The sequence below is a fragment of the Ambystoma mexicanum genome, chromosome 12, assembly GCF_040938575.1.
Source record: "Ambystoma mexicanum isolate Mex_15411 chromosome 12, UKY_AmexF1_1, whole genome shotgun sequence".
Classification (NCBI taxonomy): Eukaryota; Metazoa; Chordata; class Amphibia; order Caudata; family Ambystomatidae; genus Ambystoma; species Ambystoma mexicanum.
Genome location: NC_090936.1, coordinates 260,331,410 through 260,358,865, shown reverse-complemented (window position 1 = coordinate 260,358,865; position 27,456 = coordinate 260,331,410). Strand labels below are relative to the sequence as shown.

Here is a 27,456-nt window from a genome sequence, read left to right as displayed (position 1 = left end):
GATACATTACTCTAGCACAGTGTGAGAACATGAGGTCCTCAAGGCGGGGCATGAGAAACAAGGTCCCAAGCAGGGAAGGGAGAATAGGCTTAGCCCCAAGGGGAGGAGAAGGAAAGAATACCCCAAGCTGGTGTAAGAAGACCAATACCCCAATAGGGGAATAGGGACACTTTCAACTGTACGGCCAGGCAAGTGGCCTGAGAGCAACACATTTGTGTGCAGGACTAGAACCAACCACCATTAGGAGAAGAGACAGACTCAAGAGACATGGCCTGAGAGAAACCAGAGGGACACTTGGGTGGAGGTCAGAAACCAGTCACCCCTATCAGGGTTTAGAGAGAATTCCAGCAAGAGACCCGTTTCTGGTTGAGTTAATGTTACATTTTTACTTAGTCATAGCAATAGCACTTAGGTTAGATTAGGTTTGCATGGAGGACCGAGTTCTGATATAAGACATGCTGATAGGCAGGGAAGATAAGAAGATAACCTCTTAGAAGAAGTGTCGGGACAGGCCTAATTTGGTTCCATAAAACACAAACTTGCAATATGACCTCTTGTCCGTCTCCGGAGTCTGATTTTTCACCCCAGGCAGGGGTAGTAAAAATGTATTTGCATCCCTTTACAACACAGAAATTACCCTACATATTTATTGACCAATCTCTGGCCTTGACTCCTTCACAATTTGCCTCTGCATTGGTTAAAATGGGTATAATTCCCTAAAGACGTCTGTGCATTTCTCGCCGCTTCAAATTCTTGAGGCTTTTTTCATATGGGAGCGGAAACATCTCCAAAATGAGAAGCAGGCTGATCCTCAGATCTTAATGCAGTGACAGATGTCACATCCATTTCATCCTCTCATTCAAATGATTTGGCTATCGTAAGGAGTGTGAATGTTTCATAGTTATACACTTGTTAATGTAGGGTGAAAGACAGACAAATGAGCACCAAGCCTAGTGTGCACTGTGTACTTAGTGATTTGAACATAAAACCATTTTATTACAGATATTGGCCAAACTTTATGAGTAATGGTCATTCTTGTATTCCCAAAATGATCAATGATTTAATGCAAAATAACCAGATACCTTCATTGCTAATGCTGTGTTCTTTTCCTTCCTCATAGGGGGTCTTTTAAAAGAGTAAGACGGGAGAGTACTAGACTGTTGATCTTGAAATGATAACTTTCTATTACAAAAATAATGTATGTGATTATTCTAGTTTCGATATTGTGCTTTGTCCCGTAATAAAGTGTGACATGTTTATTATGACTTCAAAATGTACTGCAGATGATCATTAAAAATGAACATTATAACATTTTAAAAAAAAAACAGTTTACAATGTTTGGTGAATCAGACAGAGGGGACAGACAAGAGGACATGCATTGTATAAATATTTATTAAAGACATTTAGAAAACATTCTTGTGTTCCTACCTCTATGATGGATTCCCCATGGTAGAAAATAAACTAGTGCTTGTCAGGATGTCTCACAAATAAGCTCTGCCCTCCGTTCAAAAGTATGCTAACCTACCACCTAACCTACCACTAGGGAAAGAAAGAAAGAAAGAAAGAAAGAAAGAAAGAAAGAAAGAAAGAAAGAAAGAAAGAAAGAAAGGAAGAAAGGAAGAAAGGAAGGAAGGAAGGAAGGAAGGAAGGAAGGAAGGAAGGAAGGAAGGAAGGAAGGAAGGAAGGAAGGAAGGAAGGAAGGAAGGAAGGAAGGAAGGAAGGAAGGAAGGAAGGAAGGAAGGAAGGAAGGAAGGAAGGAAGGAAGGAAGGAAGGAAGGAAGGAAGGAAGGAAGGAAGGAAGGGCGAAAGAGCTTAGTATTGGGTTGACTTCCTGACCCCCACCAAAAAATCCTAAACGTCTCTTCTGGTTCTCGAATTTGCAGAACGATCAACAAAGAAAAGAAAACATTTCTTTCAATGGTTCTCCGGTTCAAATGATGGTCTTATCACTAGTCCATATAGTCTTTATAGGTTTATCCCTTCTCCTGGGATGAGTTCTCTTGAACTAAATGGAGAGGTATTTACAAAAACAACAAATTGCACTAGTTGTTCCTTCGAGTTGGAGCCAACCTGAGGCCAAGTTTGTGAATCAGCCTGGTTTCACTCTGATGGGGTTTTCCTTTCTTTCACTCCATCCTAGGCTAGTTGTTTTTGAAGTCCCTGGTGGGCTATGGGCCTGCCCAGAGCTCCAGTGGTTATTGTTCTCCCACCCCCTGGGGTATTCAGATTGTTAGCCCTGTGTATTTGCAACCCAGTGTGGGATACAGGCCTGCTCAGTCCTGCTTTTGCAGCTGCTTCTATCACCCATTTCGGGGTATTTGTCTTCTAAAGCATGCCTCTCCTCTCTAGTCCCAAAGTGGGTGCCCCCAACCACCCTTTGAGAGAAGGGATGATTTCCCTGGATGTGTCACAAATGATACAATAAAACAGTAATTTTTTCTCCTTTTTTCTTCTTTTGCTGAGAATACACACACTGTTGTTTCTTAAAATGTTTGTTCTTATTGGAAAGGGTTGCACACAGACTGAAAACAAGTATCTGTTTCTACTGTCAGTGGCAAGGAAATGTTTAATTTTGCATGCTGGCCCCTGATTGGTAGTGCATAGCAGTTGTTACAGTATGCACAAACACTAATAATTAACCAAAATATAGAAAATCAAACTGTCAGACCCTCAGCACCCCCACATAGCCTATCTATATCTCCCTCACCTCTTCCATGTGGGCAATGCAGCCTTAGTGTGATGGTAAGTGACAAATCTGGAGGTTTCACCCCTTCTTCCATGGGGCGAGCCACCCCCTGTCAGGGGTCAGCAATGCAGGTCTAAAGACTTTGAAGCAGGATTCGAATGGGAAGTACAAGTGGCACAAGTAGTATAATTAGGCCCAGAGGAGCTATTCTCCGAGTCTGCCTCTGTCTGATATGAATCTACTAAATACACTGTGGATCCCCAGTTGTTATCAGCTGAGTTACATCCCACTCTTGACACCACATGTGAGGGGTCAGCAACACGAGACTCGAGACTTTGTTTAGTGTTCTCAAGGTTCCCCATTTTATCGTAAGTAAAATAATTTAAAAAAACCTGCTCTATCAGGGGATTCCCTACCTAGTCTAGGATCTAAGGCAGAACCGCCTAACATTTGCAATACTAACCCCCCCACTAAACAACATAAACATTTAAATGAACATGAAAACAATATAAATCAAAGATTTACCAAACAACCAGTGTCTTGGATGACTTCTACTTGTTCTGGGCAGATCTTGCTCCGCCAGAATTGTCCCAATGTCAATTTTTCAAAGGAAAAGAAAGTTCCAAAGAAACAAAGGTTCACACAAATAAAAATCTGCCGGCAGCAGTTCCTCTTCACTGGATTAAAATATCCCCATTTCCAAGTTCCAAAAAGAAACAATAGTACCAATGGTATTCCTGGACAGGAAAAGAGGAACAAAGGTGATGGCAACAATATTTCTTCTACTTGACAATTCTTCAATTTGCAACTTCTGCAGCGCCTGCTATATACAGTTATGTCAGGATGCCTCTGTTTGGAAATTGCTCTCGCTCCAGCAATTACCTTTATGTAGCTATGAGAACAGGCTCCCTTGCCTCACAGTTGACTTTTGGCTTATACTTTATCCAATAACTACAATGCTGACAATTGTATTTTGCAACCACAGTTCTGCAGCTACTGCAATTTAAAAAGTTAGGCAACTTCCATAAGACTTCCTCTGCCTCTGCAGACTGGCAAGGCACTCTTCTCTCTTGGTACAAGAAAGGGCAGCCTCTTTGCCTTTCCTTTCCACCTTGTAGTTACCAACTCCAATTGTACTACTGCTACTAAACCTTTAAACTATTTAGGCAACTTCAGAGATGTTAAACAATATACAGCTCCCTTCCCCAGCTTCAGAAACACTGCGACTTCAGTGGCTATCCCAAGCCTCATTCTCCAGACTTTCATAACTTCTGTTACCCCTTGTCTTAGAAGTCTCTGAGGTAACGCAGCTTCAACAACTCTTAAACAGTATTGTTAGTTCTTAAATTAGTTGGAAACGCTGTAATAGGGCGTAGGCTATTGGCTTTGGCCGTACTTGTTCCCTGCTCAGCTTCTACTTCTTTTACAACTTCTATTTTATTGCTTGTGATGTTACATGATATCAGTTTTCCAATCAAAATGAAATTAGGCACACACAATTTGGTTTTACCTTTGAACTGCCACTTCAAAGTTGCGTGTTCCCACCTTTCGGTAAGCTTCTTAGCCTCCAAGGTACTTGGCACACAATGTTGCATGTGCATCTTCCTAATACGTGAAAACTGTGTTGTAAAGCTTCGGGAGAGTCAATTAAGAGTTCTTGGTTTACCAGCAGCGTTCTCAGTATTAACAAGATGCAAGTGACCGCTCGGCATCAGGTTGTGTTTAACAATGGGAGAAGAAAGATGCTTTTACAACAGTAGGTCGGCTCTAATATTTCCATCGCATGTTACAATTACCTTGTTAATAATACTTCTGTGAGAAACCTGAAGGTGTCTCACTGACTAGTCCCCGAGGATCTGTCATGCAGGTGGCCAGGACACGGCCAATCGCTATTGGATTCAGTTCCTGGAGGTGGAAAAGTGCGGGATGATCACCTTGATGGGGGGTTCTCACGGAGTGCAAGGGGGACACCGACGGGTGAGACAGTACCGCCTTGCTTATAACACCCGTTACCCATCGTACTCCGTAGGATATGCAGAAACTCTATCCCGTGCCTCTTCCGACACACTTTCTTAAAACAGGAAAGACAATTGTCTCAAACAGGGCTGTTTACATGACTTGTCCGAACACAAGGGTCATGCAGAGTCAGGCAATTAACAATAACTACACACACTTGACGGCCCTTTCCCTTCCCCACCTGGATAAAAGGTGGAGCACAAGACCACATTGGGAGCAAGGCAAAACACCCAAGGAGGCAGCTGTTCCAGGACAGCAATTCAAAGGGAGCAGAAAAGCGGTGAAACCTGAAAGGACGACAATGAGGGCAGTGCCCTTGCCCCTTTTGACCTTGACCCGAGAAACCTCAGTGAAAAGAATCATAAAACCGAGAACGACAGTTACTATGTGGGCAACAGATGTCAACAGTGCACAGCGGCCTCCCACCCTGATAACCAAGATGGAGAGAGGCGATTATTTCTGTGGTACCGTCCTTGACTCCAGAGACAAGAAACGGCAGGGAGTTCAGCTCAGTCGATGAGTCGGAGGGAGAGCCGATAGCTGACTGGACTGCGTTGAGCAAAGGTTGCAAATGGCAACATGATATGATATGAAAGAGCTTGTGGACCAAGAACTTGTGTGTGTTAATGAACTTTTGAGAAACCAAGGGAGATCAGCTGCAGAGTAGTCCAGTGCCACGGGGGTGCTTATGCCAAAGACACTAGTTGGCCCCCTTTCATTGAACTACAGATACCAGAAGGCCCTGCGAGAGCCGATGTAAGAGGTCAAAGTGGTCATAGAAGGGTCGAGTAAAAACCCTTGTCCGCAGTGAGAGGATGATCTGAGCCCGATCGAGGGAGACTATGACAAAAACAAGAGAGAAAGGGAAATCCAGAAGAAAACAAAGTAACTACAAGTCTCAAGAGGCATTGGGGAGAAAGGTGAAAAAACCCATAGTGCTCGAGCCCGGCTGAGGGAAGCGTACAAATGGAATGAAGAGAGCAGAGCCGTGGTCAGGCAGGGGTGCCCGCAGAAGTCCTCGCCCGCTAGAAAGTCTCCGACCCAGCAAGCAGTTAAAGGCCAAGCAGCTCGAGTCCAAGCGAAGGAAGCCAAGACGCAAGAGCCACAGAAGAAGGTTTGAGCCAGACGGAGGGTAACCTTATGTGTTAAACAAACTGTGTGGAGCCTGACTGAAGGCTTAAGAGGAAGCCTGACTGTAGGCTTAAGAGAAAGCCTGCCTGGGGGCTTTAAGGAAATGTAGCCTCGCTTTAAAGAAGCCAAGGAGTGTGCTGTGCTTCCGCCTTGTCCTGTGCTAAAAACGTGGGCAAGGGAGACCCCGGCCACAGCATCCTAACTTATCATTTTGTGAACAATTCTTTCTTTTCTTGTGAACATTACCCCACACTACTATTTGTAAACTTAGCGGTAAGTATAGGCAATAGTTTCTTTTAGTATAGGCCCTTTTATTTGAAAGATGCCACAAGGACTGCCTTACTATTATTATTTCATGGTCGTAGCTTGCTCCCATCTTATATTTAGGTTTAGATTAGGGGTTTTCGCACCCCCATTTATACAGTTTAATAAACACCCTTGAAATGTGATCAATTGTGTCTGTCTTTACTTTTGCCACCAGGAGTTCCTTATACTTCGCACTTCTACGAACAAGTTTATCTCCCTCAATTATGAACGCAAGTGTTAAGAAAGCTGGCTACTGTTACATACAAGCTGATTTGCAGCACAGAGCTTCATTTTCCTGACTAATCACTGTAACTGCGGGCTGCTTCTGCCTCCCGGATTAATTTTCTTCAACTACTTCTGCTGCAAACACTCTGGGACCCACACCCCTCTGCTGCACGGGTGTCTCTGATCCGGCCTCATCAAAGGAGAGACTTCTACTCGCCAGTTTCCCTCGGCTTGCTTCTGCACACAGGACTTGGGTGGATCCACAACTTCAGCTCCGCATTCGCAGCAATTAGGCACACCTGAAAAGACTGCCTGATTCCTCTAGCCCCTTCCAGTGCTGCCACAGACAACCAGGGTTTGTGAGCAAAGGACCAACTCAGAGTTTGCAGGTGAAAACTGCCCTTCCTCTACTCCAGCGTCCCTTCTGTAGTCACACTTCATTGCGAACTGCAGCCTCGTGCTAGTCTCCTACTTCTTCTGCAACTTCCGGCTTACACTACAGCTTCTTTCTACTGTTCCTCCCTGCAGTAGCCTTTTATGCCCCTCAGGTGGGTTAATTGGTTTCAGGTAGAGGCCCTTCCTTAGAATCAACTGCCTGACCCTGACAAAAGTTATTAGGCTTGCCTGCCTGACCTGCATGTCTCTTTAGCCCTCTTCTTCTTCACAGTAGCTGAGGGATTCTGGGACATGCAGTCCTTTGTAGAAAGCTTTAATTTTGCTTCATCTTCAAAGGAATTAAAATGAATTTCCTCCAGAAGGTCAAACGAATGCCAACAGGAATGGCAAACCCAAGACTTTCTCTGCCCGATCTGTCTCTAAAAACGTTCAACATATTTTCTCCTATTGTAATAACATCAAGGGAGAGAAATCTTTATTTTAGTGGTACAAAAGAATGGTTCCAAAAAGTGAACATCTTTAGATAATTTGTTCTATACCTTACTGATTTCATTTTAACCCTACACTGATATTCGTCTAAATGACAAGATGTGATAACCTCTCTGGGTATGATCTTACTATTATCCAGAGTTTAATACCATGTCTCATCCTGTGGAATCTCCCCACTATCCTGGGCCTTATCTCCACCCCAGGTTATCCTCCCGCAGTACACCACCCCCAAGATTGGCAACAGGAAGCGTCTGCCCACTCCTGGACCCCTGGTAGGAGACTTTAGACAGGGCTTCAGTTGGGGACCCACAAGATTCTCCACACGCCTTTGAAGCTAGGGAGGTGAGCCCGCTAAGCAAAACCCTCCCTAGGGGGTTGGTAAAGCGAGACATCACTGCGTGTGGCGCCCCATCAGGAGACAGAAACTCCCATTCCAGTAAGGAGCTCCCTAGTACTAAAACATTGTCTGCATAAATGGGAATACCAGAAGTGGATCTGTCAGCCAGCTGTGGAACTACAAATAATGTAGGAAAAACATCTAAACAGTTGGCTCAATGCAATGCTGGTCTTTCAAGAGGCTGGACTATCAAACACAACTTCATATCTGATACCAAGGATAAAAGGACGTACTCACTTGAATGGAGGAGACACGATACATAGAGGCAAGTCTCTGAAATACCGATGTCATTGGGAGGCGGGCCGCACTGCCGAGTATAGCCAGCTGTAGCACGGAGAAGGATCTCGAAGGAGGTCCAGACGAAGACCCTGAGACGCTCCGGCAGAGAATCCCCAGATGGAGAGAAACTTGGTCGATGAGGCACAGGGCGGTGCAGAGTCAGCAATCCTGGGCAGAACCAATCAAGAGGGAAGGCGTGACCACGCAAAGGATGTGGTGGGCTTGGAGCCCAAAAGACAACACCACACCCGGCAAGCTGGATGGAAACGAGACCCCCGCTTGCACCACGAGAAACCATAAAGATAGGAACAAGGAGCTAAGAAACGCTACAGCTTGCATACCAGAGAGTACGCTGAGAAGACACAAAGAACCCCAGCGTCAGTAGACGATAACCATCTCGTACGAGCAGGAACTGCAATAGAGAAGGTAAGCGGGTTCCTTTCAGTCGAGAGGGGCAGAGACCAAACCCAGATGAGGGGAGAAATTACAAAGAGTATAAAACTGTATGAGGGGCAAACTGGCCTAGAAGGGGAACTCGACATATATATTAAGAGCGGTCTGGGAACCCTAAAAACCCAAACATTGGAATCAGCCAAACAGCTCAAAGGCCCAAGCAGAAAACAGGGGAAAGATAGCCTGGGAAGAGATATGCATATCCCTATGGATTGAATGAGAATCTGTGAACAAGAGAGTCAAGGGAGCCAGGAGGGCCCTATATAGCAAAGCAAGAATCAGCTGAAGGGGAAAGTAGAATCAAGCAAGTCTGGACTCTCGTGGAGAGAGACCCACGCAGTCGGTGGAAAAAGATTAAAGAAACAGACCTTCATCTACGATCTTTGAGAACATTGACTTTCTTTGGATTGTGAGAGTTTAGGAACCTTTTCTTTATTTTTTAACTGTGACAAGATGGACATGAACTGATAAACTGATAAAGAAATGTGGCACTAAGAGAGATTCCTGGAACCACTGCGATATGGCAGAATAAAGAACACTGGGAGAACCTATATTGCCCATTTTCCCTTTTTGGTTATTTTTCAAAGTTGTAAGGCCAGTTTAGAACTTAGGATTTGGACAGAGGACCAGCTTTATTATTTTAACTAATATTGGCAAACACCCTTCATCTAGTTTGGTAGTTAGGGAACTTCCATATTAGCAGGAGGGTCAGCAAGGCATTTTCTTTAAGCTAAATAAAACCTTTATGAACCAAATAAGCCTTCTGGTCTGTGTCTTTCTTCTAGTATGCCACATAACATTCCTGCACAAGACAAACAATGGCAATTTAGGTCTCCAAATACCAGGTCAATCTCCACCTCTGGGGACAACTCTGTTGCTACTGTTCTCCTTACTTTTAATCATTAAAAAAATAGCACCCTATTATATAGTGTTAGGTTATTTTCATCGAAGGCAATGCCACTGCTTTTGCCTATGCTGTAAACATGCATATAGTTGAGAATGGTTCCATGTTCTGAACAGAATGGAAGTTGGAGAGAGAATGCGAGAGCGGCAGTTGCTGGGGGAGTAAAGAGAACTGCTGATGTGTGAAGCTAAGGGCTTGCCATACCTACTTGATGTTGGAGAGTTTCCCAAATAAATAATCATATGTTGATCCAGACGTGTGGTGTACCTTTATAATAGTGGTGATGAGTTGGTCAAGCCCCCAGGGTCCATATGCCACTTGGACCGTGTCCTTCTGGTTTGAAGAGCAACCCGTTCTGTTGACCTTCTCAGTGACAATCTGAAATGGGTGGATAGCGTTGCTGTACCAGCAGGAGCACAGATCGGATATCAGCCATGTAGAGGCAGAGGGACTATGGCCGAGCAGCCCTGTGGCAGTGGGTTAGTGCAAACCGGGACTGCCCCATGCTTGGATTGTTTTAGTTGGCTGCCCGGCTGCCATTGGAAAGAAACATTCTCTTGAGTGCCGTAGCTCTGGGAGTCGTCCCCTTCGTGTTTGGGCAGGCCTCGAGGTATAGGGGTGGTCGGCCTCAAAGGTCTAACCGGAACACGGTTGCCTGGCAATCACTCACAACATTGCCCTGAACCGGTGAGACCATCCTGAGAAAAGGACTCAGCTAAGTCTGTGCCTCCAAGCCGTACTCAGGGACGTCATTTCACCAAAATGCCAGGGGTAGCAGAAGTTACATCACACGACCCTTGACCCCTGATGACATCACAGTAAGTGATGTCATTTGACCCGCCCCGAAGTGATATCGCGGGTAGCGATGGAACACAACCTTTCAAACGTTGACAAAACAGGAAGTGGCATCACATAGCATTGTAGACAATGAAAAATATGGTTAGAATATCACTATAATGTGATGTACATTTCATACAAGAATGGATCGCCATATCTATTGTTAAGATCAGTGTGTATAAGCCCATATTACCAAATTACTGTGAATGCAAGCAGACGTCAATGACTAAATGATAATGATGTGTTATTATATAGCACTTACGCTTAGGAGCTTTATATGGAAAACAATATACACCCAATATCATCCAACCTGTGTTGGTACTCATTTATCGACCTCAGAAGGATGAAAGGCTGAGTTGAGGCATTTAAGAACAGACTGACTCACCCCCTGAAGTGTGTCTGAAATAAACCTTTAATGAGTCTAGCAATTATTGTATAGAATTCCAGAAAGAGACATTATTTGGTATTCCTATTCTTTCTTATTTAGGGTCAATGCTGAAAGTGTTAGACTTGTGGAAACCCTGTTTTTATTTTTCTTCTTTTTTTTTAAGGGGCCTGAACAAGAAAGTCAGTCACTCCAGAGGTAAACAGCCACATGGTGCTGGCCTCAGCCGAGGAGCTTGCATTCCAAAAAAATAAATAAAAACTGTGTTTTTTCTTCTTCTTTTTTTGGAGGTCGCAAGGGAGACCTCAGAGGTCGCAGTTGCGACCTCTGGCGACCCCTAAATGATGTCGCTGGCCGTACTGGCATTTGGATACCCAGCAATGCCCTCCAAGCATTACAAAGGCGAAAGTGAAGGCTCTCCTGTGCACAGGAGGCAAGGAGCAGGCATTTCAGTGGAGGTGAGGTACGGTGGACTGCTCTGGTAAAGTATTGCAAGTTCAGCATAACAACGTGCTGTGTGTCATGTGAACATTTTGACTAGAGAATCATAATGGTAACATGTGTAGCAGATCTTCAATGATCACAGGGATAGCCTAAGGAAAAAGGAGTTTGCCGTTGTGATTGCATGGTACCATGAGAGTTTTGTACTGACCAATGGGTAGCTTGCCACCTGCATTTCTACCCAATACGGGCCCTCATGTGGTTAAATGGGAAATATGGAGGGAGGGTTTTCAGGACTATGTCCTAGCCATACATCGTCTTACATACAGCACTGACTGCTGCAGAGCACCAATGGACTGCTTGGGATTTGAGGGATGCAGAATTTTATAAAGTCTTCCTGAACCCATCCCTAGTGGAGAAGGTAGAGGAGGAGAAATAGTAAATGTCATTGAAACTATATTAAAGAAGCTTGATATTCATTTTGAGAAAGAGTCAAGCATCATATTACAGAGGTACTACTTTGGAATTGATGAACAAGGAGCTGGTGAATCCATCAAGGATTTCATTACTCATCTGAGGGAACTGGCCAACAAATCTACTGATCTGAGGAACTGGCCAACAAATCTAACTTTGGGGCGACATATGAAACAAATGTGAGACCAGTTTATGCTGAAAGTGAAGGAGAACACAATATGGGAGCAAATGTGGACAAAAGGGGAGCCCCAGATTGATTAAGTGAAGTTTTTGAACTGGCAAAGAAAATGGAGCACATGAAGGAGTTGAATATAAAGATAATCCGCTTGGAGATAGTGCTTGTGCTGTTGTGACAGAAAGGAAATAGCAAACAATAGCTCCACAGACAAACATTTTCTAAAAGGAAATGATCAGATGGGATACGCATTGTACCACTTTTGAAAATTGTCAGGGAAAACAAGAGACCACGGTGGCAATCGATTCTACCTGCCTTGACTATCGACACGGGAGAGCCCCGGGTACCTCTGACACACAATGCAGGATTCTTCAGCCTTGTTTCTTTGTCTTACTTTCATAAGCCTGCAAAAATAGAAAAAGTAACAGTCCCTTGTCGAAAAGGTCAAGGGCACTTCCCTCCTTGTGATGCCATTCTCTTTTACCATCTTTCGCCTTGTATAAGTGTGTGTAATGGTCAGTAATTGCCTGACCCTACTGACCACTGCATTGGAACATGTCAGGTATACGGCTCAGGTTTTAGTCTGTTTTCTCTCGGAGTGAGCTGTCTTTGAGAAAGTGTTTGTGTTGGGAAAAGAGGGGGGTTGAATTCCTAAGTATCCTATCGGATAGGATGGGGTAAAGCTGTTACAGGGAAGGGGATACCTCGTCTCGCCATCTGGTGTCCCACTCCAACTACCCAAAGACCCCTCACCCCAGGTGATCCTGCTGCACTGGTCCACCCCCAAGACACAGTTTTGAGTGAGGGCGAGAAACCCACCGGCCGATTCTCCTCGGTTTGTCAGCGACCTTGACTTTCTCTGGCGGGACAAAGCGGTTGATGGTGATGAGCATGGAAGTCCTTGGTTTCAAAGTGTCTTAGACCACGAAGCGTAGTGGCTCATGTCGATGAGGTTACATCGGTCCTCTGAATCTTTGTCAAAAGTCGCAGTCGTCAATGGCCCTCAACGCCCTGGCACTTCACTTCAGATTCCTCAGTGGTCCCAGTCTCCGGTCGGCAGCCTTTCGAGGACTGACTTCCAGGGAGTTTTTGTGAAGGTTAGCTGGTGCACGATGTTCCCTCAGGAAGAGGTCTCCTAGCCAGGTCCTCTCTTGGATAAGTTCTTGGAGACACAACAGCTTTTGGATTGCGGCAAAGGAAAGCAGCAGCAAAGCTGCCTTCTTCCAGTTGGGCTTCAAGGATAAGCATCCAGTTTTCACTTCAGCTTCTGAACGATTCTAGTCAGTGAGAGGTCCCAGATATACTTTTCTATCTCTTATTCACACTGCTGAACCAGGCTCAGGTAACCAATCATTCAGAAGGGCATTCACCAGGCAGGCAGTCAATTAGGCTCACAGTGCATTCAGGCCATTCTTCTCCATCCAGCCACTCACATCAAGGAATGTGGATTGGGGCAAGCACCCAGCCATTTAGCACACCACACTGCATTCATACCTGTTTCGGGCAGGCATCTCTTTCATTGTGTTACACACCAGAAACCAGACACCCATAACATGAAATGTATATTAGTCACACACTCCATTCACCCAGGTCGTACCCTAAGGGTGTACCCACAACATACAGTCATTGGGAAGGTTCCAGCCAGTCTGGCCTGGTCTTCCCCCACAATACCATATATGGAACTTTCACCCAACAGCCAGTCAGGGGAAGGGACAGAGTCAGGGCTTCCCAGTACTTTGGGAAAACAAGTTAACAGGCAATAGAGAGCAAGACGCCACAGGGGCCATCTTGTCTCCTATAAGGAATGAACTGATTCCAATAGCAGGGATGGGTACCCCAAAATGGAGGATATTCAGAGCAACTGTCAAATTCAGCATGGAGCTGCCACCATCCCATTTCCTGCTCCGTGGGTCACACACAGGTGCCCAAAAACATACAATAGGGGCACAGGGTTGTACCCCCACCAGTGGGTGCCATAAGGGTATCACAAGGGTCTGTTAACCATAACCAAAAAGAGGAAGAGCTGCACTACCAGGAGTCCCACATGCACTCCTGGACAAGGACATGAAGGCCCTGTCTCTCCAGTGCATTTGCAGCATCACACCCGCGTTGAATGAAACTACTGATACCCGAAGGTCCTAGGGGAGCTGTTAGGAAAAGGTCAAAGTGGTCATACAGGGGTTTAGCAAAATCCCTGTACAGTCCAACGTATTGAGAACGCAAGGGAAGTAAATCTTGCATAAGAAGAAAGTAAAAGGAATTGTGAAATGGCAAGAGTGAACCCGACAGGGATGTCGACTGGGGAACTGTTTAAAAAGGTATTAAGATTTGTGAGTGCCAAAAGAGAAATTGACTTGTGAAAAGCCGTAATGAATAAGACGGAGGAAGCCAAACAGTTCAGAAGGGTCTGAGCCCGGAAGAGGGGGATCCAGAGGTGAAAAGACATCACCCAACGTACAAGCAGAAAGGAACTTTCTTTTATTGTTTTGAACTCATCAGGTCCTCGGAGGCAAGAGACTTTTTGTAGAAAAGAGACTTAACCACCAACTGTCCTGATATCGGAGAGCGGAACTTTTGTCTTGTGTTGGGAAAGCCTGAGCATGTGCTGTGCTCAGGAGTCCCACCTTGTCCTGTGCTCAAAACATGGGGAAAGGAGATGCCTGGCTACCACATCCTGACTTAACATTTGTCAACACTTCTTTCTTTCTTGTAAACCCTATCCCACACTCTTTTTGGTATTTAGTTTTAAGGATTAGCATTTTATCTTTTTTTTTGTGTAGGCCCTTTTATTTTAACTAGGCGCCACTAGGACTGCCTTATTATGATTTGATGGTCATAGGTTGCTCCCATCTTAGATTTAGGTTTAGATAGGCGTTTTTCCAACCTATCAATACAGTTTAATAAACACCCTTGAACTGTGAACCTATTAAGACCGAAAGTTACAAATGTCTGTCTATTCTTGATACCATGCCTTCCTTACATGGTGCACAAACCCAATGGGAAGGTACGCCTATTTATAGATCTCAGGACATTAAACAGAGGTTGTTGTGGATCATTTTGCCTTACCCAAAATTGGGGAGATGGTGAGCATGGCTGCAGGTGCCAAGATATTTAGTACGGTAGGTCTGGTGTCTGCATACCACCAGGTGAGGTTACATTAAGATTGTTACGATTTAACACTTTTGCAATGCCGGTAGGTACTTTTTGTTATAATAGAAGATCATTTGGGCTTATGTCAGTGGCAGCATTTTTTCTTCAGAGAGTGATGCACCAGTTGCTCAAAGAGATGGAAGGTGTAATACACACCCTAGATGACTTTCTCATCACGGGTAAGATTCTTAAGGAGCATGGCCAAAGACTCAGCAGAGTTTTAGAAGTGCTGAAGGAAGAGGTATGACTCTTCAAAAGGAGATGTTTAGAAAAAACCCAATTACATTTTTGGGACATAAGTCAAGCGAGAAGGTGATAGAGCCGAGAGAGGAATTGGTGAAGGCCATAGTGCATGTGCAGGCACCTACTAACAGACAGCAGGTAATAACCTTCCTTGGTTTGGTGGACTATTCTTGCATAATCCTCTGATGGTACCACACCTATCTGCAAACCGTGGCATGAATTTTGAATAAGCGATCTTCATTTGTTTGGTGTGAGGAATGCCAGAAAGATTTTGAAGATATAAAGAGGGCCAATTGCTTGTGTGCCAGCCTTGGATATGACAATGGTCATAACGGATGCCAGTGATAGAGGGCTTGGCGCAGTTCTTATGCATTTACAAGGAGGTGTAGAAAGAGTAGTTGCATTGGTTTACAAAGCTTTGAGGGGAACAGAAACAAGATATTCTGTGATTGAGAAAGGAGTATTGAGCGTGACATGGGCCATAACAAAGTTTAAAGCATTTCTCTGGGGAAGCAAATGTGTTGTGCCTACGGACCTGAAACCATTAGTGGGGATCTTCATGAGCAAAGGACTTGATGTGGTTTCTAGGAGAATAATGAGATGGGTAACTTCATTACAAGGTTATAAATGTATGGTGGATCATGTGTCATGAAAAAACAATAATGTGGCTGATTTTCTTTTGAGGGTGATGGGACGATTCACCAGGTCTCGTCACTTCTCCCCAGGGAAGAGCCCTTGCCTATGTGGATCAGGAGGTGAGGTTGCACCCTAGGGGTGGTAATATGCAGAAGGACCTCATAGGGAGGGACTCCCCTCCTGGGGATAGGACATCCACCTGGGGAAAAAGTGTCTATAAAATCCTGTCACACAACCCCCTACCCTCATGGTCACCCTTTTCTCCCACCATTGATAGTGGAACCATATGTTATTGTAAATCCATAACTTCACGAGGGAAAAACATACTCCGGCGAAGAAGAACATGAGACGCATATGGAGTAACCATTTGCAAAACCAGCCTAGTACTGTAATGATGTGACTCAACGTAGGAATTTAGAGTACCAAAGAGACTTTCCAAAATGGTGTTGATGTTACGTGAGGGGGGAGTCAACAGTATAAAGAAGAAAGCAGGAACGGACTAAGGAGCTCTCACCACAGAAGCCAGGAGTATGCGAACGAACCCTGGGAAATCCAAACGGTGAACACTGCAGCCAGAGCAGTCACGTCTCTCTGGGAGGCAGACTAGAAAAAGAACAGGACGGTGCTGGAGTGTCCTGAGAGCCGGCAGGGAGCTGACTCACTTGGTGGTGGCCTGTTAGGTCCAGAAATTATGCTGAGACCACTAGCCTGCCACAGTGCTGTGCAGGAAGTAAGGAGGGGGAGGAAAGGCCACTGTGACCCCGGGAAGAACTTGGGCCATGCCCCCAAGGCACCATAAGTAATGGGAACGGTGGGAAGACCGGTGGGATCCAGGAAGAGGCACAACTCATGCAGCATACATCAGGAGTCATCTACGTCATCACAGTGGCTAAGCTAATACCAGTGCTTAAGCAGGGTGCATCGGGAGTCATCTCCCCCATCGCAGAGACCACGCCAATACCACTGCCCAAACAAAGTGCATCGGGAGTCAGCTCCCTTGTTGCAGTGGTCAGTCCAACACCACTGCCCAAGCAGAGTGCATCGGGAATCCTCTCTCTCATTACAGTGGTCCACCTAATACCACTGCTCAAGCAGAATTTAGAAAGACTTATTAGAAAGATTCAGAGAAGCCTGGAAAATATTTCTATCGGAGTGTTGAATGGAAATCAAATAATATAAGGATTGCTTAATGGCTGCTGTGGAGAACTTGTATAGAAGGACCAGGAGACATTCCCCTTGCCCTTTTTGATGGGACATTGAAATAACTACTTCTACTATAACACTGAAATAAGACACCAGGAGTCATTCTCCTGGTGAAGGAACAGACATTTCACTTTAGTTAAAGACTTATTTTTATAGTGCTAGGGTTAGATCAGTTGGTTTCGGACGAGGACGGAGAACATTTAATTTTGATGCACTTTCTGACAACTCACTAAAACGTTCCTAGGTTGAGGCAGAGCAAGCCCCTTAGATGAAAGGAGAGATAGATTTTCTAAAGTTGCACAGTAAACGTTTCTAGACTCAAAATTACTCATCCTTGCCATCCTCCTTCTTCTACACCCTCACAGTGACTCGGGTAGATCGTGAGGTAGAGGATCAAGTTTTTGTAGCGTGCAAGGGTAAAGTGGGAAAAATCACAATGGATGGTTGCCTTAGCAGAAGATGAGGAACTGAGGCGAGGTAGGCAGCATGTTGAGACAGATTGGAGGAATTGACGGAAGCTGAGGGGTTAGGAGTATTGCAAGGGGTGAGGGGCTGAGGATAGAAGGGCTACAAGTGTGCAAGACTGGGCGTGTTGTTCCAACCTTTGGGGTGAGGAAGCGACTAGTAGAGCACATGAAGGTCATTTGGGAATTACTAAAACCAAAGGAAAGATTACTGCAGAATATTGGTGTCCTGGACTAGACTCTCAAGTTCAGGAGATGGTCAAAGAATGGGTGCTGTGTGGGGAGGCTGATAAAATGTTGAGAAGCTTTGTTCAACCACTAAAGCCTTTAGAGTTGCCTACCATGCCATGGGAGTATGTTGTCTTAGACATTCTGAGACCGGTGGATGGTGAGAGGGGAAAGAATAAATATGTCATTGTACTTATGGACCGTTTCTTCAAGTGTGTGGAGGTGGAGATAGTTCATGAAGCAGACACTGGAGCAGTTGTCAGTTTTCTAGATGGCATGTTTCAAAGGGAAGGATACCCAAGGAGATTGATAACTGATAATGGCGAGTAGCTCACTTCTGGGATGATGGAGGTATTTTTAGAAGGAGTGGGAACTGTGCACCACAAAACTGCGTTGTACCATCCCAAAACCAATGAGGCAGTTGAGAGGTTTAACTGCATGTTAACGCAAGGTATCAGAATGGCTGTGATGGCAGCAGTGGGTTAGGAAGATTTTGTTAAAAAAAAGGGTGTCAGCTTACAGATTGGTACTGCATGCCACCCCAGGCCTGACAGTATTTGAGGTACTGAGAAGGAGAAAGCCCCACACTTCAGTCTGCCCACCGTGGTTGGGGAGATCTGGTTTTTTTGAGTGGGATCTGGTAAGGTTAAAGGAGGTTGTCAGTAGCAAGGCACAGAAGATGAAGCAGAGGTATGATCAGTTGAGTTTGAGGAGGTGTGAATTGTCTGAGGGAGAGAAGGCCTGTGTGTTAGAAATCCAAGATTTGTGAGAAAGGATCAAAAGAGGTATTGGGGTCCACAGCGAGTCAGGGAGGTGCTTGATGATGGAGGACACAAGGCATGCAACAAGCCTAGAGATGCGAGGGAGGGGGTGAGATATGAACCACTCTACCAAGGAGGGCTCTGCTTGTGAATGTATGAAGGCGGGTGGTGCATTATATAGTGTTAAGTTATCATGGAAGGGAATGTCACTGCTTTTCAGGAAAAAGGACCAAGTCTATCTAACCTTCGGTGAGGGCTGCAGTCCCTAAATTCAATCAAGTGGTTTAGGTAAAAACTTCAAAACTATATGTTCCAATGGTGGTAGTTAATTATTAAATCCAGTTATCCAATGCGATTTTTGCCATATTCCATATTTATTCAATTGCTCAATTATGCAGATGCATAATGTGTCAATGCTTTTTGGGCTTTCTTCAGTTCTTCATCAGGGCATAACTCATTGATCTGATTATCATAATACTGACCAGTCAATAAAGCCACCTTTGTATCAAAATGCCATTAGTCAGCCAATAACACCATTAGTCAATTGGAAGATGTCACAAGGTAAACACAAATTGTAATATTACACACAGTAATGGGTCACCATGATAATCCACCAAAAATGATTAATTGGTCCAATTGTTTGAAAGATGCCTTGATCAGCAATGAAATATGCTGCATCACGAATCATTGGGTAAAAGTAGTAGAAGTGGAGAATAAAATAGTTCACCACTGAGAGATGTCAGATGGGAAGTTGCACACAATTGTATGAAAAAAAATCATATGTAAATGATTATTCAGACAACGAAACTTTAAGGTAGAATATGGATTGAAACGTGCATTTGCAAAACAACAAAAGAAACTCAAGTATAAATAATAAGGAAATTGTAATTCATTTAAGGCCACAACGGTACAACAAAGACAACAAAATCAACAACATATATAGAGAAAAAAATAAGGAAAAAAAGTTCAAGAGCAGGTTCCATTGTTAGGTAAAGAACTCAGTATGTGGTTGTGGGTAAAGGGCCTAGGGTAATGCGCTATGCACACTTCGATGAATCCGAGGTGGCCGAGCTGCATTGCAAATGTCAATAGTCAGGCATGCCCACTAACACTTAAAAATGTAGAATAGTAATTTGAAGTATGACACGCTTCTCACGCTCCTGCCTATAAAAATCAGATTCTTTGAGTCTCTAAGTACAAGATCATGTATAACTAGAATCTAATGTCCATCATCCATGTACTTTATTAATGCAGAATAAGAGCCTGGCTCAAAGAATCTAATTTTAATGGGCGAGAAGCATGTCAGTCTTCAAACTCCATTGTTAGGTATTCAAACAATCAGTGCTCCTATCCGCTTAGCGTATGTGGTGGTAGATGGTGTGGTGCCTTGTTAACTATAGAGCAGTGTTCGCCAGCAAAAATCCGTGTTCCGATTTCTCTTTATGGTGTGCATAATTGATAGACAATAACACAGTGTATTGTGTTCGTTTTGGTGGTCTGTATGTCAAAACTATGGATATCCTGATTTATGTTTTATTCTGGCTGTGATGCCATCAGCAACAGCTGGGTTAGTTCTACCAAATGAACGAAATGAACACCATATAAGGTGATTCTTGCCCAAAGAGAGAGTGAGATAAAGAGAAAGAGAAAGAGTGCAAGGGAGAGAGCGGGCATGGGAGAGCAAGAGACAGGGGGCAAAGGAGAGTGAGGGAACGAGAGAGAGAGAGAGAGAGAAAGAGAGAGGGAGAGAGAGAGAGAGAGAGAGAGAGAGAGAGAGAGAGAAGCGGATCAACATATGACAAGTCAGGTACAGCAAGTTCTGTATGTTGAAGATTCACGTTTCTGAAAGTAGCATACCAAGTCAAGAAGATTCAGGATGAGGTGGCTGTGTTTTCGGACAAGATTGTATGCTCGGCAGCATAGCTCAACAAAATCTTGGAAGCGCTGAGGGTTTTTTCCACCTTCCGTTATGAAGTACTCCATCTCAGAAGTAAAGATAAAAGGGGCTCGATCTCTAAAAATAAGATAACATATGTGCAAGTTAAGAAAAGTAGAAGTTTTGATAAAAAATGTCATTGTCACAGAGTAAAATTCTTACATAACTCTAAAGGATGATATTGAACAAAAAATGTAATTCATGCACAATCAAACTACATTTTACAAATTCTTAGATTCATAAAAAGTTTTTCAGTTTGGTATTTTACTGAGTAAAGGAAATCATGTATATGTCTTTTTTTAATTCTCATATATAAATGACATTTAAAATGGACCATGAATTTTCGGAATCATTGAATCTCATGTGTGATTCATCAGTAGCTTTGTAAATACTGCTCCGGATATTTTGCATTACAATCAAGAACACTAAGAGAAGTACACCATTGAGGAACATTTTAGTTTTTGTTTAACTACATCCTTCCAAAATCCAGATATGTCAGTTACAATGTATTCCTCTTCCTTGTCACCGTCTGAGCAGAATAAGGGTCAGTGAAGTCCATGAAGCAGGCAGCTGTGCAAGCATGTTAAATGTAAAACAATTTCTAGACCTCTTCTTTGCCCGAGGTATAAAACTCCCGATCTTTCGCCCCAAAGAATCCCTTTTCTACTATCTAAGCAATTCCCGAAGGTTCGAAGACAGGTGTCACTTGTGAGGGTGAGAGAAAAGAGAACAAATCAGGGCTCCAACAAGTATGAGTAGGACTCAATGTAATGAAGGGATCTGTAAGTAATAAGCGCATTTTGAAATAGTCCCTCCCTCTTGTCACCAGGCCTCATATTTACATCTTGTACATAGCTGTTTGTAATTTGACAATATTGTTTAGCTTTTTTCTGCATTGTATCGTCAACCTATGATTCACAAACAATGCCAGGGAAAATCTATTCGAGTGTCAGGAATCGTTAGAAAGAATGTTGCTTGGAACGGCCAAGGCGATATCGATGTCTACCTATCTGTCGTTATTGGCAGTTGCCGTGGAGACTGTCACAACGAGAGGAGCATGCGCGACACAAGGCTCATTCTGTAGGATCACTTCATAGTGTACAACATGTTGCTAAGGTTACCCAGAGCACGTCAGCATGTCGCCGCACCCCAGCAGGAGCTAGCAACATACAAAATTCCCTATCGCAGCAGCAGCGCTTCTTACTGAAGTAAGTTCCTTCATTTCTGCCTTCTGTACTTACTGATTCTTGGTTAACTGATTTTGGCCTGTTATATTGACCTAGTCCTTGGATTACGCATTGCATTTCCGCTACTTGGACGAAAACCAGCAACAAACCCAGCCTCCTATGTTTTATGGACCGATCAAGAATACCCTTCTGCTGATGATCCAAAGATATTCCTGGCTCGATTTTTCAGAATTTCTTTTTCGTTTTCTTTTTGTGGAACGGTTGAAACTCTTCGACACATTGTGAACCCCGGAGAGACACTATGAATGGTAAACAGAATAGGGCACGCTATGCTGATATTGAATACAAATTCTTACCATCAACCCGTGTAGCATGTCCTTGTACCATCCGGCGATAGGTCCCATTAAGCCTACTAACCATCCCTTTCCTGATCCATGATAGGGTCTTCTCCTTCGACAGTTCATGTCCTTTTCTTTTAACATCAGTCTAGCAGGGGAAATCACATAAACTCAGGAGGTGAGCCTTTTAATCCTTTTTCCCACTTGTCTATTGTCATTCTCCTACATTGGCAGACATTGTTTTGTTCAAACAGACCAAAGAACAGAACAATAGAGCTTTTGCCACCTCCTGCCTTTTCTCCAAAATAAGTCTAGCCCTCAGGATATCCAGGTTAGTAGAGAACAGTTCATGCAATTTATATATAATTCAGCTATAGTCTCTTTTGTTAAAGCATTTGTTCTTTTCTATTTTCAGACTGGCACTTTCGTGGTGGTAATTTTGCTCTTTCATAGTAAAAAATTTAATTTTAGGCCCATCGCTTTCATGGATGCTGCGGCTAAAATATTTACCCTTTTTATTTCAGGGGTAATTCAGTTACATATATCCAACTTAAAGTTGTTGCCACACTTCCAAGTAGGCATGCCCTCTTATACATATGAGCTGCCCTCTAAATGCATCTATTGTGGCCCATTTATATGAACTTACGAAACATTCGGGAACAGGCCCTATTTACATCGCAGCCCTTGATTTTACGGCTGCCTTTGATACGGTGATTAGAGATGTGCTATGGGAGAAGATGATTAATTTGGGCGTTCCTTTAGTTCTGGTGGCTATCATTGCACTCTTACATCAAAACACCTCCTATCAAATAAGGCTGTCAAAGAATGGGGCTGTAACTGACCCGATCTCTACTGAGATTGGACTTAAACAGGGCTGTAATCTTGCTGCAGTCCTGTTCAACCTCTACTTAGTAGACTTGGACGCTGACTGGAGGGAGAATGTCATATTCCCTCTTAAATTGGGTCGGCTGGCGTTAACATGGATTGGATTTGCTGACGACTTGATGTTTTTGGATCGTACTCCATTTGGTCTTCAGACAAAATTGCATTCATTTTTTAGTTTTGCCCTAAAACATAACCTTCAATTAATCCAACTAAATCTTTTATCATTTCATTTGCAGGTGGAAAGAGGAAAATGCTAGATTCAATTGGTGTTTGAATGGAGTGTGTATCCCTCAGATGCCTTTGACCCGCTATCGGGGCTACACACTTGCAAATAGTTATTCTATATCTATGTGGAAAGATATTCTTAATGTGAAAGTGAAGTCGCGCACATCCCAGATGAAGATCATCCCTAACAAGTATTGTCAATTTTCAGTCTTACCCTGTAAACGATATTATCTCTTAAAAGTAGAACCCATAGTGCTTTATGCACTTGATATCTGTCTCTTGGAGATGGAGGAGTTTCTTGATATGATACAGGGCAGAATGTGGAACCAGGTACTTGGCTTAGCGCTTTCGATTCCGAATGTGCTAATTTGTCACAAACTGGGGATATTACCCTTGTCACGAACTGGGGATATTACCCCTGTCAGTCAAATGGCACTGGAGCATGCTTTACACTTATGCTAAAATGCTTTCTCCTCCAAAACAATCTTTATGTGAAGATTTTGCATTTATGTTAGTGGATGGATCTGTTCCATCAATGGTGAAATTTAAAAATAAAATGGAAGAAAGCTTGCAGGCTGCACTGATGGAAGAGCTTATTGTTGGGCTTCCTTCCTGTAAGAGCACATTTCAGATGCATTATTGTTGTTTGATGTTAGATCAAATTGGCAAGAGTAAGGCATATTATGAATATGCGTAATTTCGCAGAAAATGGGGCGAGAGGGCTGGCTATCCGGAGTTGTTTCCGTGTAACCAGTCCAACAAAATGTACATGCGCTATAAGCTGAACCAAATGCTGACAAATGAAAGGATTCAACATTGGAATGAAGATGTGGGGAATATGATACCTGGAAGATGTTGATTTTGTGCACAAACTTCTGTACTTGAATCCCTAAAGCACTTGACTATATCTTTGAAGCACTTAGATCCAGGATATTTGGATCCTACTTATCTTTGTCATCTTGGATGAGTAGAGAAAGCTTATGGGAAAATTGTATGTGGGGCTATAACCAAAAGTTACTGCTTAAATTGATTAAACTATTGAATGTTATTCAAGAGAATTTGGACCAAAAATAAATCTCAATGGTTGCCGGAGAGAGCTGAAATTTTGAGAGAAAAAGGTTTACTCTATGGAACGATACATTGCTTTGGTATTACGAGGTTTTATGTTGATATACGATGAAATAGATGTTGAAAATGACTTTGGGCATTATGATGAAAAGTTAAATTGATGATTCTTATATTTGGTATTAGTTTAGCTATGGTGTGTTATGTTATATGGAAGTATATAATTGGAAGTGAACATGTTTCTTTCTTTTTTTATGTATATTTATTGTCAAATGATTAAGTTTTTGTAAAGTTTTTTTGTACCAAACACAATAAAGAAAAAAAAAATGTACAAATGTCAAAAGTTAGTGAATATGGTGAGATTCTGACAGAGTGCTCAGTACACAGACCTATCATGTAGTCAGGCACACATTGGCCCTCATTCCGAGGTTAGTGCTAGTCATGGCGCTATTAGCTGACTAGCACCATTACCGGTACCGTGTCCGCCCTCGTTCAATGGGGACTTACCGGTCTAGTCCGACCTTTGTGGGACCGGTAAGTCCCCATTGAAAATGTCAATCCCCATTCCCATTGAGCCCCGATAGGGCTCAATGGGGAGGGTGCTAATAACGGTACCATAAATTACAGTACCGTTATTAGCCCTGAAGTCCCTTTGCGGATCCCAATCCATAACGCCTGGTAAAAGCAGGCATTAAGGACGGGGCCGCAAAGGGACCTCTTAGAAGGGCGCACAGGGTTTACCGGCACCGATGTCCTTAACGGTGCCCGGTATCCCTTTGCACCCTACTCGGAATGACCCCCATTGTCATTTCTCAGTCTTACAAATAGAAAGTAAATGCTCTCCTGCTAAGCTGGTCTTCCTTCCACTCTACAGTGCACTGGATTTGGTTTAATCACAAATAGTTCCACTGTCAGCCCTACTTATGTATTTACCTTCTAGTGCTTTGCCAGACAAACCCCTGCCCATCAATATGCCATCTTGTGATGCACTGATTAGTAGGAGGCTCCGCCTCAACACCAGAAGAGATGCCACTTGACACCTTTTACTTAGGGTGTTCAATACCCTTGGTTTGCATTCAAGCAACTATATAGTGCCCCCTGCACTTCTGCCATAGTGTATATTCCTCCTGTTGAAAATTGTTCAAGTTAAATCTTCAGCCTGCAGCTAGCAAGTGCCTCAGCTGGTAGTCTGTCTAACCATCTTCACTGGAACCGCTGCTAATAGCACCTTCATTCTTCAGTAGGAAGTTGTTCTTATTGACAGTTCCTTCATGTATTAATGATGCGAAGAACACTTGAGATCATCACCCTGGCATTATGGAATCCAGCCATGCCTCGATTTACACCTGTTGCTCACAATATTCACAGGTAGCTTGGCAGAGACAAAGGTGTGGAAGGTACCAATTTAAGTATTAAGTTTGTGTAGAGCTTAAAATTACTTGACTGAAAAACGCGTTATCGGACATTTCAGTAGATTTGTATAATTCTATGTCAAGACTAGAGGCAAGCATTTTGCTTAACTTTCTTTACTCTTGCTCTCCAGCAGTATCCACTTACAACAGTTAACCATATTAAAACCAAATAAAGGTCTTCAATATCCTTTTCCATAATTTATTTTTGCATCTGGATTACAAATTCCTACATCCAGCCCACTCCTGTAGTCCACTCTGCACTCCCTGACTCTCAAATGTCACTTCCTGAAGGGTACTTTCCTCCTTCTTTCCTGCTCTTCGGCAGTTAAGTACCCGTTCCTTTTATGGGAACAGATTGTTCAAATGTTTATTTATGAAGATTGCCTTTGGTACATTTAGCAGTGATTAACCTTTATAGGTATAGTGAGCGCAGCGTAATAAAGAACGCTCAGTGGGACAGCCGGTGCACTGCAAGCGACTTTAGAGAGATGCTTCCCTCATCTGACGAGCAGTGCAGGCATGGGATCAAGAGCGCTCTCCGATCCTCGCGCGCATCGCTTCGTCAAGGGGGGAGGGAAGTCTGGCCAGAGCTGGGAAATGTGACCGGCCACGTTTGAGCGGGTCCGTGAGGCACTCAACCTCACTCGCGGAGACCAGCTCACCCCCACGTTGACAGGAGCCTGCTGGGCTACCGTACCCCGTGCTCCGAGACCCTCCAGATCACGCAGCACATTAAACTCCACGGAACTCCAAAGCACGGGACTCGGCGATCCAGCATTTATAAGGAAGATAAAATAAATCAATACAAATAATAAAAAGAAGAAGAAATACAGAGATCGAGTGGCAAGCTGAGCTGAGCACAAGGAGAAAGTGCAGCCTACCATAAACCCAGCTGAAAGCAACCAGCAGCTGCATTCAGAGGCGCAGCTGGCCCTAGATACAGGCAGAGGCACTTAAGACAAGCAAGGTCTGCAGACATAACAAGGCAGCTCCCCAAGGACGTGCTATTTAGCCTGGAAGTCCAGGCACTAGGCACAAAAGTGAAGCAGCACCTGACCTAATTTTTCAGAGATGTCTGATTCGAGTATGACAGGTGGAATGAGGAAGGCGAGCAGATGGAAGACTCAGACCTTGCCCTCAGTTTGAAAAGGTTGCTGGGAGACTCCCTAGTGGTGGCTCAAGGGGTCAATCCCTCAGGACAGGCTCGACTCGCTGGAGACCCTGATTGGGAGCCGCAAACAGAAGAGCACAGGATTTGAGCAAAGCAGCATGCCCAGGACGCACCCTCCAACAGAGGGGCAAGACCAGGGGTTGTCACAGGCTCAGAAGAGGAAGCCCCTCTTCCACCCCCACACGCCAAGATAAAAGGGAGTAACAGAGTACCCCTGAGGTGACTAGTACATTTGAGAAGCTCAGAGAAGCCTTTATGCGACAGTCAGATGTGCCACGCCTCCTACCCCCATCTCCAGGTGAGACTGTCTGGGAAATCTAGACACAGTGTCAGGAAGCAATAAGCAGGGCATGGCAACCAGAACAGATGAGAGTCCTTCCCAAAACCGAGAGGGGAGGAAGAGACTCAGAAAAAAATACACTAACGACACCAAGGTCGAATTAACGTACATGTTTGACCCCGACGGGACCAGGCACAGAGGTCTTCGGAGTGGCAGCCTTGCCCCAGAGTGGCTACATATATGGTGCAAATACTGTGCAAGCCTTTAGAAAAAGAAACTAGGGTGAGGAGGAAGTCTGGGTGCCCATGCCCTGAGCTCGCAGCCAGAGTGGCAGAGACTCAGAGCTCAATCCAAATATGCTCTCCTTCATCACCAAGTCATCGAAGGACATGCGCAAAGGCATGGATCGCTCATGGCAAAACTGTCAAGAGAAGGTTCTCAGTTTGTCGGGTCCAATTGCCGAGATCATGGACCTGGCAGAGAGGTCTATGGATACCAGGGAACCGGTGGATGCTGTAACACTGGCCAGCTGGTTGCAAAGAGCTGTGTGCTTACTTGGTTATGTGAACTGCGCCCTGTCCTCGGAGCGACAGAGGAGCCTTCTGCTAAAGATGGCCAGCAAGCTGGGAGACGAAGCAGGGGAAGGGGCGCAAGGCGTGTTGTTCAGAGAGGCCTTCG

At 44.1% G+C, this 27,456-nt stretch overlaps 1 protein-coding gene across 1 annotated transcript in view; it reads right to left on the bottom strand.

The window, feature by feature from the left end:
- Positions 1–27,456, bottom strand: part of PIK3C2G (phosphatidylinositol-4-phosphate 3-kinase catalytic subunit type 2 gamma) — a 3,221,975-nt gene that overhangs the window by 526,754 nt on the left and 2,667,765 nt on the right. The window contains exon 25 of the mRNA XM_069628394.1: positions 20,137–20,293. Coding sequence (XP_069484495.1) covers positions 20,137–20,293 — 157 coding nt within the window. The remainder of the gene's footprint in view (positions 1–20,136; positions 20,294–27,456) is intronic.